Source organism: Colletes latitarsis, chromosome 3 (assembly GCF_051014445.1).
Source record: "Colletes latitarsis isolate SP2378_abdomen chromosome 3, iyColLati1, whole genome shotgun sequence".
NCBI lineage: Eukaryota > Metazoa > Arthropoda > Insecta > Hymenoptera > Colletidae > Colletes > Colletes latitarsis.
The window spans coordinates 33,021,848-33,039,089 of record NC_135136.1 but is presented as its reverse complement, the minus strand read 5'-3'; the positions used below and the strand labels follow the sequence as shown (position 1 = coordinate 33,039,089).

The following is a 17,242-nucleotide window of genomic DNA, read 5'->3' as shown; positions in this document are numbered from 1 at the left end:
AGAAGGCTATTAAAGATCTGAAAGATGGTAATTATAAGTTAGAACGGAAAATACATAATTGAATAAAGATATCTCCTTCAATGAAAGAATTACTTTTCATTTACTTGTTGAGAAACGCAATTTAGTTCAATAAATTCTTGTATTCTATTGTACAGTATGGAAAGAAACGACCAGTATATTATTATTTGTATCAATTATCAGCAATCGTCAGAAACGGGGCGTACGTTGATAAATGAAACTGAGAAGTGAATCAGAAGCGAGAAAAAGAGTCGCGAAACAGACAATTGTCGCTCAAAGGTCGAACGCAAGAGTACTTCGGAGTGCCCCAGAACACTGTGGCGCCATTTAAATCCGATCACACCAGCTGAGGGTTGAGAAACAGTTTGAATGCCAGTGAAATAAAAAGAAAAGGAAAACAAAAAAGTCTATAGGAGACTGTTTGGGTGCAATTACGTTTACTTACTTATTGTAGACCTTGAATAGAAATGGATCGTTAGTAATAATTGGAATAGAGGATACATACGGTGCTTACCTTGACCAAGATACATATCGTTGACTGGTGCACAAGGATGTACTCCGATCTGCGAAAGGGGCGTGCTCCCATGTACCGTGGAAGGCGACAGAGGATCGTCATGGTCCTGGCTAGAGGATCTGTTCGAGCGTTGAGCGGTGGAAGATGATCGTACCGATGGCGGCCTGTCGTTACCGGTTTCCTCTTGCGCAGCCATTTGACTCGCACCACCGTTCTCCGACAGGGTGTCGCCTCTGCTCACTCTGAATCCGTTAGCTCCCGGCTCAACATCATTGCCTGTAGAAGACAGCACCTGGGAAATATATGTCGCAACTAGCCGTCAGAGAGCAGGGGTGGGATTCTATAATAGTTCGAGCGACGCGCAAGTATCGCTCGATCATTAAACTATACATTTCAATCTGAACCTGAACTGTGGATCCAGCGATTCTCTGGATCAGGGGTCGGCAAACAGTTTCCGAAAAGGGTCGTACGATACAGAAATTTACCTTTTCGGACGAAGAGTACCATGGAAAGTGTTTCAGATATGCATGTAAATATAGGATATTCCAATAAAATAGATAAAATTTTGAACTGAAATAAAATGGAAAATACAGAATATAACATGGTGCTCATTGTTTTATTTTGATGTATCTATTTGATGAAATTGTATCACCCTACTTATACTTGATTCTTGAATTAAACGGATTTTGTAGGGATCAAGACCTAGTTTTTTGTGATAACCAACCTTGACAGTCAATGAATAATTAACATATTAACGTATTACAATTTCGAGAGTTAAGTACGGTTCTAAAAGCAGTAAAATGGTCGTGTATGGTCTTCTGATCTGAGTAGGGTCATTTAAAATTTATTGTAGATGTAACACAAGCGAACAATGTCCAAGAAATGATACAAAATGGATTTGAGACTATTCGAGGATTATCTAACAGTGAGAATACCTTTTCAGTGAGTGCAAAATGTTGAGACACACGATGAACATATCAAACGTTTTCTTTAGCCATCCATAACTAGAAAAGCGTTATGCAGAACATTTTTTTAATTAAGTATTTACATGTATTACTGAAACAACTTTCATAAGAGGTGATACCAAAATAGAAAAGCCCAGTATTTTAATTGTCTAAGAATGACAAAGCATACGGTGCATGACATAATTATGTGACCACCCCCAATTTTAAGGTTTCAACCTAAAGATTCCAATTCTGGACTTAATATCGTTTGGTACTATTGTTTTCCCGTGATTCTGCCACGAAATTTAATTAAAAATCATTCTTACCTCGTGGGCTGTACTTTGCCAACCCCTGCTCTAGATACACTAATACAACTACAAAATTTAATGAAACGATACGATTAGTTTCTGCTCCTCTTTTTATTCCAGCACGTGACAAAACACAAGAGTATATTTTATTTCATTCAACTGAATTTATATGTTTTTGTTTATGTTCAGATAAAAAGATTTTTTACGTAAAAGTATATATGAAAGTCGTAAATGTTATTGATCATAAGAGAATCGACACGTGACGTATCAATATCAATAATTATTTTAAACGTTAAAAAAAGATAGAAATGTCTAAGTCAGAAAATGGTTGAAAAACACCAAAATGGAAACTTACTAGATATTTTATTTCTTAATTTGTACATTAATACGTCCTTTTTAAAGTGGATCGACATGCGTCCCATGCGTTAAAAATAATTTTTTATATTAATACATCACGTTTCGTTTATTCCATGACCAACAATATTCACAAACTTTAATATCAGTAATATGGAGGAAAAAGAAAATAATTCTTTTTATATATTAGAATCCTGTTTGTACACATATAGTATACAGCTAGTATGTTAGTTTTAACAATTTATAATTTTATCCACTTAGTGTGTTTAATACCACATACTAACTCTCCTTTTTAGTTGTAAATAAACGTTAAATAATTAATAATACAAATTTTTCATCTAGTTACTTCTATTTTCTGCTATAATTACAGTTCTAGTATTAAATAAAAATACATTCTCTATCGAGCTAATACAAATTTAGTTTAACTTTTGGTAGAAGTTTCTTACATGATTTTTCACGTTACATTAACACCTATCAGGATATTATAGTACAGGTCATTCCATAAATATTATTTTTCTCTTTTCGAGAGGGGTGAAGTAAATTCTATAGAAAATTTATTCGACAAATTGAATCAGAATTACACCTGTTAATTACAAGTAAAAACTTTAAAATAAATTAGAGGAAAAATAGGAGCGTACAAATTTCGATTATATTCAATAGTTCAATGGAGTATTTGTTGTTTTATAATATTTCAAATGTCAATTACATTATTCAAAAATTTATTAATTTAAAGTATACTTGCAAAATAGGAGTTATAATTAAATTATAGATAAAATGTAAGTAAATGAATAAATTGGGTAAAACTCCACTTTTTAGTGTTTTTATTTTTCTCCGATTTTTTTAAAAAAAAGCTCTATTTCAACATTGAAAAGACATCAATCGGGGGAGCTTGAAAAAGTAATACTTTTGCTAGTTTCTTAACAAAAAACACACAATTTAAAAAGACTGCAGAATCCGTCAATCAATTCCGATAATTTTGCTGTTTAGATTTTTAAGTTAATGTGATAATACTAACAATATTTATAAATTATTTTACACATAAAATCTACTCATTGTGCAGTTCCTTTTATAATCTCTGCGTTTTTTCGTCAAAAAATTAGCAAAAGCACAGTTTCAAGCTCCCCCGATTCTTCTTTTCAATGTTGAAATATACCTTTTTTAAAAAACCTGGAAAAAGATAAACACATTTAGAAACAAAGTCACTAAACTGTTACACCGTACCCTTATCTAAAACAGAAACATACTCATATTACTTATGGAATGACCCGACACGTGTGGTTAGTTCTGAAGCATCTTTAATCAACTCTTAATCTACCAACTACCAACTGTATGTACAAGGTGTAAATCAAGGAATGCTGATGATCTAGATGAAAGTACTCGTGAGAATTGGTACGCCTACATTTCAGTTTACTGACGTAAACATCCTCTTTCCTGATAAGCAATTAACAAGTGCGGAAATTTTGTTGCGAAAATAAATACACCCTCTCCTGCGGAGTATACGAGCAACTACTAATTACTTTAATGGTACGATACAGATTCGCTGCAGACGTTAACGTTAATGAGTCTGTAGGCTGAGCGGGTTAAATTAGGGTGGTTAAGAGAGAGCATGTTGCGTTTTCGAGAGACACTCGCGATCCTTGCGCGTCACTGACAAAAGGATATCTACGTAGGTAAGGGAGAACAGACCAGGTAGGCTTGAACGTAAAAAAGAAAGATATCTAACCTGCAGAGGACTGCTGCCATTGCTGCCACTCGATGGACCCATATCGTGCCCATGGTGGCTGTAATCGCTGCGTAGCAGATTCTCGCTCTGCATCTTGCCCTTCAGGCACGTGATGTACCTGTTGCAAAAGTCCTTGCAAAGCTCCTGAACCTTTTCCAACTCGAGTAGATGGATTCGCAGCACCTGTATCGCCTTGATCATCTACGATTGGCATGGAGTGGGAAAAAAAAAAAGAAAACAATGTCGACGACTGATCGATTTTCTTTTCATATTGCGTGCCTCGGGAGCCGTCGTTTATTAGTTTTTTGTTTTCCTCGCGTTACGATCTTCGTTTCTGAACGACAGAAATCTCGACTTCGCCGCGAGAAATTAATATTGAGAAATTAATACTCGATACGAAAATATGTACATACGTAACTAGACTTTTAAATCTGTTCATCTTTGTACCACACGGTAATACATACGTTCGCAAATAAAAACTGGTTACAAGATACAGAAAAATATAAAAACGATTACTCGATGTTAGTATAAATCGAATTTAAGGATTTTTTAAAGAAATAAACGATATTTTTCATTATCTTTGTTTGTGTCTAAGCTGAGAATATTGATAGTTGACCATATTCATATAGGATGTTCTTAATAATACTAATTGATAAAACAAAAAATTCAATAAACCAACTTTAAAGTGCAGCCAATATTTCTCAATATCTTTGCACAATTTTTATACCATCCACAGACAAGTTCATACTGAACAAAATAGTTTTTGTTTGTTAATTTTAGATAAACACGATAGGAATCGTGACAACCGTGAAGGTACGTTTAACAAAATGAGTTTTACCGAAACAACTGTATCTTCGACAATTTTAAATAATTTTACACGAAAAAAATTGTGTATAATTCTTACATACAGACTAAAACCATGGGATAAAATCCAACATAAAAGTGTCGTTTTTTAAATTCCAAAGAACAGATGAAAAATTGATGTCTAGACTAAAGTACCTTCTTAAAGGGTCAAACGTGTCCAGAAACGATGAATTTTTAAATTATCAGGGATCCATTGAACTCACCAAACCGTCAATTTCGGGGTCATTGATCAAAAATGGCTTTCGGTCTCTTTCTTGGTGTTGGACGAAGGCCTCTATGTCCATGTTGAAGCTTTCGGACGTCGAATTGTCCGAGCCCTGAGTAGCCTGTTCGCATCTTTCGAATAGTAACGCTAGCAGTGGGAAGAGGGGATGCTTGTACACTGCCCTCTTGTCTGCTTCGAACTGTGCCTGATCTTGATGGGTTGTGTAATCGGCAACCCCACTTGCAGGGTCCTGATCGTAGCCAGGAGTCACCATCGCTAGCGCCACGGCGGTGCTACCCTCTTGCATTCTGCAACAATAATAATAACCCATTAACATCAACAGCAAACTTTTATTCGAATAAGGGACAACGTAAAACAATTTATTCGCGACGACCATTCGATTATACAGGGTATTCGGCCACCCCTGGGGAAAATTTTAATGGGAGATTCTAGAGGCTAAAATAAGACGAAAATCAAGAACACCAATTTGTTGATTTAGGCTTCCTTAGAAACTTATTAACGTTTAAAGTTTGATACCGATCAGAAATTTTTTTAAATCAATCTGAAAAAATTATTTTCAGTTGCGTGGGTCAATTACAATCATTTTTGGTGAATAAACATACCCCCGAAATCCTACGCAATTGTGAGAAAAAATTCGCGTAGGTGGACAAATTTTATTAATAATTTTGTTAATAACTTTTTAACGAAGCCTCAATCGACAAATTGGTATTCTTGATTTTCGTCTTATTTTAGCCTCTAGAATCTCCCAATAAAATTTTTGCCAGGAGTGGCCGAACACCCTGTATGATTATTCTATTCTATAATTGAAATTTTCATTTACATTATTAACGTAATTCAATAAAATATTACTATATTATTAAGACAATTTTAATCAAAAGAAGGACCATCAGCGTCGATGTATACTTATTATCAATTTATCGTATATTTAAGAAACTGTTCCGAAACTACTGTGTTTTTCATAACTGAGCCACTGTTAAAAAGCGCCAAGGTCTTTAAACTGGTTTTTGATTCATGTCGATCCGACTTTCCGTCTTGAAGATATCGTAATTTAAATGGAGGGCTAATTTTTATAATTACACTCTACGTCTTAGAAAAGACTATTAACGCGTATTAAAAATAATAAAACTTTAGATGAGTACAGTTCCGAGGCCACTCATGTTTTCTGCATAACTGAGTCATTGTTAGAAGCAACAAATCTTCCCCTTTGATCGTGACCGTGTGACGTAGTATTTCTAAGAATTCACTGTTTACTGTTTACTACGAAGTCATTGACCTCGCAACGTAAACAATGAAAGGTAAACAAACCCTATCTCCAGAACTAAACACGCGATCGACTTGAAACAAAAATCGTCTTTTCCTTGATTTAAACGCAGTTGAATTCTGCAATGCATTTTAAAAATTACATAATAATGATTTTTCAAGTCTTATAAATATCGTAAATAATAGATAAGAAATGAAATTGTTACACTTGAAGTGGAAAGTTACTGAAAATTAGTTTAGAAATCCAAATCTATCGTTTTGACGAGTTTGATTGGTCCAGTGTTAATGACTAATAGAGAACGTTTACCTATCATTCCTGTCTGGCACCATCCATCGTTGCCCAGGTCCTCCGGGGCCTCTGATGTAATGATCTTTAACCTACACTTCCAATGTTATTCGCAGAATTAAACTGAAACAGAAAAGAATTCCAGAAATATCACTAAATTATCCACAGCCATCTCTATTCAAATTATAGATACAGTATATGATTTAGGGCTAGGGTTAGGTTGCCAAGTAGTAATTTGATGAACCTTCGCTTCCTATACGAACAAAATAAATCAACCAACGAGTAACCTTGAGATCTTGACAAAATAACCTGAAGACAAGTTTTTTTGTCAATCATAACATATACCAAAACATACAATACTATTAAATAAAATTTGACAATAAAATCTCTTCCACTACGCCATAGACAAAAATAATATACTATACATATTGTCTTCCCATTTATACCAAATAATTTTTGTGTTACTTTGACTCCACATGAGGGTTCAACCTTTAAAATGACCCTGGGAAGATCATTGTGAGACTTCTTTTTGCAAAGTTGCAATAGTTTTATATAATAAATTATCATAAATTTTATAATAAGACTGACAACGTTTCTTCGTTTATATACTACTACACTAGATATTACTGTTTTATAATTAAAAATGCGTAAAACGTCTATCTAAAGAAAATCTTTTTAAGAAAATAAGATTTTTACAAATTCATCTATTTTCTTTATTTATAAATAGGTATAATCGTCTTTTATTACTTAGTAATGGGAAGTTTGTGGGCCAGAGCACTAACTGTACGTCATATTAGATAATTCTTTTATAGGAGTTGTAGTAAGACTATAAAATGGTTCGACCACCATTGATACAGTCCCCTAACACTTATATCGACTCACAAGAATGCATAAAAATGATACAAAAATGTAGAACATTCTACGCCAATTGCATTTGCTTAATAAAATATTTAAATACCCTGTATTTTCCCCCCTCGTTATCGCGAATAAAATTGCTATACGAGTACCAGTAAAAGTAAAGAAATTTTGTTCGCCGGGAATGTGAAGAAAAATATTTATTCGACGATAGATCCACGCAAGCATTTCGGAACAGAAGCGAATGAGTATAGGAGAGAAAAGCGAGGGAAAACAGAAAGAAGAGAATCGTCGTGGTACGAAGAACCAAACGATGCGCGGCACTGCATTTAAATGTCATCGTTAGACGTCTCAACGCCATCAGCACTGTTGCTGGCACCAGTTCTGCTTCCCATTCCGAACGTTCCTTTTGAATTTTCCTCAATCCCCTATACACGTCCCCTCGGTATGAATAAATAAAGTACTGCAATACTCTCCCAGTGACAAGGCGACGACACCCAAAAGCCGCAGTTATCCAAGGCAGTTACCAAAAACCGAGGAATCCAATTTCACAATATTTGAACGATGTATAATTAAACCGCCTCTTCCCAGTAATCTTTAATAATATCGACCATACCATCTAAACAATTAGATAAACAATTAGGCTTACGTAAATTAATGCAGTCAATATCTAAAAGGATATTTCTGGTGATACAAAATAAAGGAGAATCCACTAAATATTAAGTCTGTTTGCTTTTGTGTATTAGTGTTATTTTTTTGTTATTTTATTGAAAATATACAGGATGTTTGACCACACCTAAGAAAAATTTTAATGGGAGATTCTAAAGGCCAAAATAAGCCGAAAATCAAGGATACTAATTTGTCGATTGAGACTCCGTTAAAAAGACATAGAAACATTTCCGACCATACAGTATATTTTCGGTAAAGAATTTTTTTTCTTGAAAGTACGCAGGATTTCGTGGGTATGTGATTTCACCAAAGATAATTGTAATTGGTCCCCGCAACCAAAAATAATTTTTTCAGAACGATTTGAAATTTTTTAATTTTTTAGAAAAATTTGTCCACCTTCTTGAATTTTTTTCTCGAAACTGTGTAGGATTTCGGGGGTATGTCTATTCACCAAAAATTATTGTAATCGACCCCCGCAACTAAAAATAATTTTTCTAGAACGATATATAATTCTTTTTTTTCGTCCGAAAATATAGGCACCTACCCCCTGTCGATTTTTCTTGAAAATTCGTTTTCGATTTTTAGTAATTTTGTTTGACACCCTATAAAAAAGTTGTCTAATACTTTTTTGTAGGTGCCCATGAGCTCTAGTTCAGGAAAAAGTTTCATTGAAATATATTCACTATTGTAGGAGTTATAGCTGTTTGAAAATTGGACCATTTTTATGGGGTTTTTCTCATTTTGTAGGGTGAAGGACCAACTTTTCGAATATTTTTGCGATTTGTACATATTCTCCAGCAAAATACGCGTAGTTTGCTTTTTTAAACATTAAAATCGGCCAATCCGTTCAGGAGTTATGACGTTTCAAAGATTCGCATGAAATTTCAAACAGACCAGAAATTATAATTTCGGTAAGGAATTTTTTTCTCGAAAATGCGTGGGAATTCAGGGGTATGTCTATTGACCAAAAATTATTGTAATTGACCCCTGCAACTAAAAATAATTTTTTTTAAACGATTTGAAATTTTTTAATTTTGTCGAAAAATTTCTCCACCTATTCGAATTTTTTTCTCGAAAGAACGTAGGAATTCCGGGATATGTGTATTCACCAAAAATTATTGTAATTGACCCTCGCACCCAAAAATAATTTTTTTAAAACGATTTGAAATTTTTTTATTTCGCCGAAAAATTTATCCACTTATTGAATTTATTTCTCGAAACTGGTTAGAAATTCGTGGGTATGTCTATTCACCAAAAATTATTGTAATTGATCCCCGGAACCAAAAATAATTTTTTTAGAATAATTTGAAACTTTTTTTTTCGTTCGAAAAATATAGGCACCTACCCCCTGTAGATTTTTCTTAAAAATTCGTTTTTCGTTTATAGTAATTTTGATTGACGCCCTATAGAAAAGTTGTGTTATACTTTTTTGTAGGTATCCATGAGCTCTACTTCAGAAAAAAGTTTCATTGAAATAAATTCACAATTGTAGGAGTTATGACTGATTGAAAATTGGACCATTTTTGTAGGGTTTTTCTCATTTTCCGGGGTCAAGGATCAACTTTTCTAATATTCTTGGAATTTCTACATATTCTCCATCAAAATACGCGTCGTTTGCTTTTTTAAACATTAAAATCGGCCAATCCGTTCAGAAGTTATGATGTTTCAAAGATTCGCATGAAAATTCAGACAGACATTTCTGGCCAAAAATTATAATTTCGGTAAGGAATTTTTTTCTCGAAAACGCGTGGGAATTCAGGGGTATGTCTATTGACCAAAAATGATTATACTTGACCCCTGCAATTAAAAATAATTTTTTTAGAACGATTTGAAATTTTTTAATTTTATCGAAAAATTTCACACCTACTTGAATTTTTTTCTCAAAAGTGGGTAGGATTTCGAGGGTATGTCTAATCACCAAAAATAGTTGTAATTGACCCCTGCAACCGAAAATAATTTTTCCACAACGATTTGAAATTTTTTAATTTAATTTTTTAATAAGTTTTTAACGAAGCCTAAATCTACAAATTGATATTTTTGATTTTGGTCTTATTTTGGCGTCTAGAATCTCCCAGTAAAATTTTTCACAGTGTTGGCCGTACACCCTGTATATATTTAATATTTTATACGTAATTTCACCGATCTATTCAACCGTGAGAGAATGAACGAAAGGTTTGATGAAAGGTCGGACGACATACTACTTTTACGCCTTACCGAGAAAACTTGTCGCGTTGCATACTTTTTTCCGTAATTAAATCAATTTCGAGATGCAAATTCGCATCCATTATAGGAAATTATTTATGTACAAAATGATTCGTATGAAATGATCGACGCAATTACTTTGAAAGATTATCTTACGAAATTGTTTGTGCAAGAAAAATGTTATGTTGCAAAGAAAAGGGGAAACGTTTTTACGACGAGCAGATTGCTTTCTACCTAGGTGGAGGCAATAAAGCGACATTGAAGATCCAGTTTGACATTTTTCTATTTACTGGAATGTAATATTTTTCACTATATAAAATCATATACATTTTTCAAGTAACAATGATTTATATAGCAAAAATATATTAGATTAATTAAATATAAAAATTATACAAATATCGTATATCCAAAAAGAATTTGAAAATTTCAAAGTCCGACATCGTAATTAGTATTTCAACATCCCAGATTATACAGTTGAAAAATAGAAAAAACGTAACGTATAACTGAATATTTCTGTTTTTTGATTTTGTGTAAATATTGAAAACATTTGCTAGTTATGGAAAATGAGCGTGGTAGTTGATGTGTTTAACATGTAATTGAAGACTTCTTTGATAAATGGTGTCGATAATGTGTTAAAAACAGTAATTAAAGTCTTTGGAAGGTTAAAAGATTATAATTTATTTATAGACTATAATCCAGCAAACACAGTATCTAACGATACTCGTTGCTTCCTACAATATAAACGTACTGATCTACCATTTTGGTTTTTCATATTGCGAGGGACAGTAGAGGGCGACACTTGCCTCGGACACTATGCATTCAATGACCTATGTGTGCATCGCATAAAGCTATTCATGCTTACAGCCAGATAAGGAAGTACTCTTGAAGATGCATCTTGTTTCGTCGTGTTTCATATGAGATATAGATATAAATTGATTCTAGATACATAGATATTAAATATACAATAATTAACTTCAAATTTTAAGTAAACAATCGTACATTTATAATATACAATTTTATATTCTAGATACACAGAGTAGAGGAACATTTTGTATGGTGCATTTACAAAATGCAGTTGAACTTTCTTTATAATGATACTTTAAACTATCCCTATTGGCACTCAGATAAAATTAAGGAATCCCTGAAGTTTTCGAATATTAGTTAAATCAATGCTTTTGCAACCAGTGCTCTGTGTTATTTCATATCTGCTTGATAATAACTTCATGATAATAAAATTATCTTTTCTAACCATTCGAATTTTATTTTCATTTATTCATTTTATTTTATTTATTTTATATTAATTTCTTTTATTTTCATAGTTAAGGTATACAATTCTCCAGTATAGTGCTAATAAGGCTCTAAGATAGTATTACACAGTTGAATTAGCAGGTGATAATCTTGTCAATCACGTATAAAATAAATCGTTTCCACAGCACGATTTTCTACTTCTAATACTTTGTAAAAATCCTTTTGCATTATTCTCTATAAATTTAATCGATCTAATGATATGAATATACAGGGTGTTCGGCCACCCCTGGGAAAAATTTTAATGGGGGATTCTAGAGTCCAAAATAAGACGAAAATCAAGAATACCAATTTGTTCATTGAGGCTTCGTTAGAAAGTTATTAACGTTTGAAGTTCCGCCCTTACTGAATTTTTTTCTCGAAAATGTACAAGATTTCAGGAGTATGTCTATTCACCAAAAATGATTGTAATTGACCCCCGCAACTGAAAATAATTTTTTCAGAACGATTTGAAAAAATTTTTTTTTGCCGAAAAATTTAGGCACCTACCCCCTGTCGATTTTTCTTAAAAATTCGTCTTCGATTTTTAGTAATTTTGTTTGACGCCCTACAGAAAAGTGGTCTAATACTTTTTTGTAGGTACCCATGAGCTCTAGTTCAGAAAAAAGTTTCATTGAAATATATTCACTATTGTAGGAGTTATGGCTGTTTGAAAATTGGACCATTTTTATGGGGTTTTTCTCATTTTGCGAGGTGAAGGGCCAACTTTTCGAATATTTTTATGATTTCTACATATTCTCCATTAAAATACGCGTTGTTTGCTTTTTTAAACATTAAAATCGGCCAATCCGTTCAGAAGTTATGACGTTTCAAAGATTCGCATGAGATTTTAGACAGACATTTCTGGCCAGAAATTATAATTTCGGTAAGGAATTTTTTTCTCGAAAACGCGTGAGAATTCGGGGGTATGTCTATTCACCAAAAACGATTGTAATTGACCCCTGCAACTAAAAATAATTTTTTTAGTACGATTTGAAATTTTTTAATTTTATCGAAAAATTTGTCCACCTATTCGAATTTTTCTCTCGAAACTGCGTGGGATTTCGGGGTTATGTCTATTCACCAAAAATGATTGTAATTGACCCCCGCAAACGAAAATAATTTTTTCAAAACGAATTGAAATTTTTTTTTTCGTCTTTAGGCACCTAATTAGATTTTTCAGTAAGGAATTTTTTTCTCGAAAATGCGTAGGATTTCAGGGGTATGTCTAATGACCAAAAATGATTGTAATTGACCCCCGCAACAGAAAAAATTTTTTTTAGTACGATTTGAAATTTTTGAATTTAATTGTTAATAACTTTTTAACGAAGCCTCAGTCAAGAAATTTATATTCTTGATTTTCGTCTTATTTTGGCCTCTAGAATCTCCCATTAAAATTTTTCCCAGGTATGACCGATCACCCTGTATATTATTCAGTTCCTAAAATAGGTGACAAATTATTTTTTACGATTTTTTGGTGATTGTTGTTTAATAGTCAATATTTAATCGTATATTATAACGAAAGAATTCTGAAAATTGCATTTGTTTTATGATTTTGTCGTAATTTTACAAATGGACATCCAAAGGAGTTTTCTATATATTTACTGAAGTATAAGACAATGCAAATAATAGATTAATTTTTCTAATTAGTAGTAAATAATATTTCTATTCATGTTTCAGAATGAAATACGACAGCGAGGTCAGTAATATCATTCAACCACATTTGAAGACATTTTGTTAAAAGTATTTTATCCACAAAAGCTAAAAAAAACACTAAAAATAGACTACAATAAAACTACCCGAAAATGCAAAAAATGTCCTCTATCATTACGTATTCCACGCTGCTTTGAAGTTTATTATTCTGTAAAAAATGATTAATAAACGGATTTATTGTACGCGTCTGCCTAAAATTTATACAAGCCTGATCTTTTGGCGTGAAACTTGTCTCCTGATTTCAGGTTATGGCTCGTTTGGGATTACTATGGATGGTTTGGTCACGTGCATCAATGAATCAACTCCAGCGGAAGTGGTTAACCCTCCGTGCAGTTAATGCAGGGTCATTTCGATTCGGATAAAGCTGTTTCCGTATTCTTCGCTCGAGTATAATTATGTGTTTACTCGACAGAGGTAGAAAGTACAGAAACATTTTGTCTTTAATAGCTCTGTAAATATACGTAGTTAAAAATATACATAAAATGGAAATTCTATCGCGGGTCGACATAACCTAACATTCGTCTGTTGCGTTCGTTTCAAACTAGTCGCCGTTCAAAGGTTAACCATTCGACAACAAATAAAATACAAACGAATGAACTATTCGTCGTTCGAATAGTTTCTGAAATATATTTTGCCCATCCCGCCGGGGAGACTCGCGTAACGACGTGAAAGAAGAACAGTCACGTCGAGGGAACGCCATGAGGTGGGGAAGAGAAAGAAGGTGGCGCCAGAACAGATGGAGAAGTCGGTGGAAAAAGGAAGTGGACAGAGAGGTACCATTACTTGCAAGTGGTGCTTCCACCACTATCGCGCCTTTCCGTTAAACCTGATATTTATTGTGCCGCTCGTTTCTCGGCGTTTTCATTTAAAAATATTATCGCTGACGGTGAATGGTCAGTGTGGTTCGTTTCCGCAACTGTGTCCACGCGTTGGATCGACCTAAACGCGTTTAAATTTCTTCTTTCTTCCCCCCTGCACGATTTTCATCTTTTGCTTTCTTCTCCCAATAACATTCGTCAAAGTAACGAATCGTCAAAACATCTTTTAACGTTCCATATGTTACGTCGTATCTGATTGTATTTCCCTTTTATGCAACAGAAATTCCTATCGAAGGTTCTTACATAATTAACGTTTCTGCTAACGCCTTAATTCGATGCTTATCTCGCATTTTATGCAACAAATCGATTTCTGTACATTTTGTATTCAGGATACTACTGATATTTATAAAACGTCTGGGAATGATACATTTCTCGTTGCTTCGTGTTTTTTGTAATTAACAACCTTGTGTTCTTTCAACCGTGAATATTATTGTTTATCAACGCATGAGCATTGGTGATTTAGCTACCGCTTTTCACACGTATAATTAACTATAAACCTTCGCTTTCTCCTTTATTGCATGCTTCATTTCCCAATAAACTGCGCCTCTTTGTGGAACTTCTTTCATCTTGGGCTCGACTAAACAATGCTTATCAATCGGTAAAGTAGATCTCTCAATTTCTCGATATATCGATAGATTAATAGACAATTCTATTAAAAAACGTCAATATACAGGGTGTGTTTCGCACAACGTTATCTTCAAAACGATTAGAGATGGAAATAAATTTTATTAAGCAAAGGACAATGGCAGAAACAAATCACTTCTACTACACAGAAAAAAGTTGCAATCAAAAATAGGGTCATTTTTGTCTTAATAAAAATTTCTAATAAAAGTTAAAATTAGAATTATATTTTTGAATTATACTTTTGTTCGTTGTCTATTATTCGAAGTAAATGTTTAAACATACAGCTGTACCCAGTTGCACGAAACACCCTGTATACTGTTGGAAATGAAACGTAAATGATTTTCTAAATTGAAAAAAAGATATTTCAAGATTTGAATAAACGAGACTCTGTTCTTGTTGCTTTCATTTTCAATCTTCCGCATTGTTGTTCCAGATGCGAGAGGGAACGACGCTTCTTTTCTTTATTCTACGCCTTCAAACGACGCATTATATCGCTTTCGAATTCTTGGGTGCTCGATGGTATTTGGACGCAGCTGTTACCGGACATGAAAGCGACGCATATGCTCTAACGAGCCGACGAGAGATGCGATGTAAGAAGAACGCTTCCACCGATCCATAATATCTATCGAAATATCTTGATATACGAAACGTTCTCGACATAGCTTTATGCGACTTCAAACGGCACGCTTTACGACGTCACGTGACTAGAAAATATCTTCTATCCTTTATTCGTATAAATTAATCGACTATATCGAATGTCTTTCTAAACACTTTATTTTTAATCGATCGAAAACTATTTAATTTACTTCCGTAACGTCGTTGAAATTCATAAGTTTTGCCAAGATTTATTTTGCTCAACATTTAAGCTTGAAAATTAATTTGTTTACTTTAAGGGGTGGAAATTAACCCTCCAAGGTTTAGCTATTATTCATTTCATTGTTATAATTCGCAAACTACGCGAAACAAGAAAACAATTATAAGACAAAAGTTACTTCTTTAAACATCTACTGCCTCAAATTCAACTGAACAGTTCTTATTATTTGAAGTACACAGGGTGTTTGGCCACCTTTTGGGAAATTTTAATGGGAGATTCTAGAAGCCAAAATAAGACGAAAATCAAGAATATCAATTTCTTGACTGATGCTTCGTTAAAAAGTTATTAAAAAATTAAATTAAAAAATTTCAAATCGTTCTGAAAAAATTATTTTCAATTCCGAGGGTCAATTACAATAATTTTTGATGAATAGACATACCCCCGAAATCCTACCCACTTTCTAGAAAAAAATTCGAAACGAGTGGAACTTTAAACTTTAATAACTTCTTAACGAAGCCTCCATCAATAAATTGGTATTCTTGATTTTCGACTTATGTTGGCCTCTAGAATCCCTCATTAAAATTTTTTCAGTTAATAAAAAAATTCAAGTTAGAACAAAACTGTACCCTAATTAATTTCGTTATTATTCTAGATTAAAATTTTATTGCAGATGCGATCACATGTTAATCGAGTTCCTCATTGCAATTGTAATTTATTATAAATATAAACTGTACTGTTCCCAAACACTGTGAAATTCTGCATTAATCACTTTTTCAAAAACTGTAGAAAAATATATATATTTGTTGTTTATTGTCGTCATAAAATAATTCAAAGTACTGATGATAAACTATTAATAAACATTACATAGATAGTGAAAACATTCAAAAAATCACACGAAAATAAATATTTATCGAAATCAAAATTTTATTGGAAAATGGTGAAACAAACATGTAAAAGAGAACGAATATACGATTAAAAGAAAGTGTGTTTAATTTTGTGAAACCATTAACAATAAAAAGGAAATCCAAGAAACAAATTTACAACGTTGAGGCGCGTGTCGTGTACAACCGGAAACGAGACTGTTATTAATTCAAATGAAACGGATTGGCGGTAACTATATGATGGCGTACGTGCATTCTGCCCATGCAATTTACTGCACCGCACGTTTAATGTGTCGATTCCTTGTAACGAGCACATAATTACTGTGACACTGAAACGTGCAATTAGAAGCAATCAAAGAGTAAAAAGTGATAATTCACGCGTACGCGTAAGTAACATGTTAATTTGCAAAAGGGAACTTTTATTTCTTAACACTATGCAGTGTTAATTAAAATTAAACTATCGTTATGGAAACTGAAAAATTAGTGTAATACAAAATCCGATCAATATATTAATATTTCGAAATTCTATATTTTCTTATACGAAAAGTTAAATATAAATTCATAACACCGCAAATTTCAATAATGCAATAAACTTTTCAACATTTTTTTAGAGGAACATAAAACATTTAATATAGAAATATCAAGCGTATTGTTGTGCATTCACACCGACATGTAAGAAAAGGTAATGGGGCTACAAGAGCAATGAAACATGTTTTTACGAGCGTAAATAAGAAAAGAAACAAATGTTTAACTCCTAAGGTGCCAAAGCAGTAGCAGACGGTTAGGGTTCAGAAATCATGTTCGGCCGTAAGAAAGTACTTAAAC

The 17,242-nt window shown here is 33.2% G+C and overlaps 2 protein-coding genes and 1 long non-coding RNA gene across 7 annotated transcripts in view; 1 reads left to right on the top strand and 2 right to left on the bottom strand.

Moving 5' to 3' along the window:
• LOC143340472 (homeobox protein PKNOX2) overlaps positions 1-17,242 on the bottom strand; it is a 33,659-nt gene that overhangs the window by 11,091 nt on the left and 5,326 nt on the right. For all 5 annotated transcript variants that reach the window (XM_076762473.1, XM_076762474.1, XM_076762478.1 and 2 more), the window contains exons 2-5: positions 6,519-6,620; positions 4,929-5,238; positions 3,862-4,062; positions 533-824 (exon numbers count right to left, since the gene is read on the bottom strand). In XM_076762473.1, the coding sequence (XP_076618588.1) occupies positions 533-824; positions 3,862-4,062; positions 4,929-5,238; positions 6,519-6,541 (826 nt within the window). In that variant the 5' untranslated portion in view covers positions 6,542-6,620. The remainder of the gene's footprint in view (positions 1-532; positions 825-3,861; positions 4,063-4,928; positions 5,239-6,518; positions 6,621-17,242) is intronic.
• LOC143340485 (CB1 cannabinoid receptor-interacting protein 1) overlaps positions 12,881-17,242 on the bottom strand; it is a 199,865-nt gene continuing 195,503 nt past the window's right edge. The window contains exon 3 of the transcript XR_013079450.1: positions 12,881-12,947. The gene's annotated coding sequence lies outside the window, so the exon portion shown is untranslated. The remainder of the gene's footprint in view (positions 12,948-17,242) is intronic.
• LOC143340509 (uncharacterized) lies at positions 13,901-15,674 on the top strand. The gene is made up of 2 exons (XR_013079453.1): positions 13,901-13,993; positions 15,156-15,674. It is a non-coding gene; the product is annotated as an uncharacterized LOC143340509 (long non-coding RNA).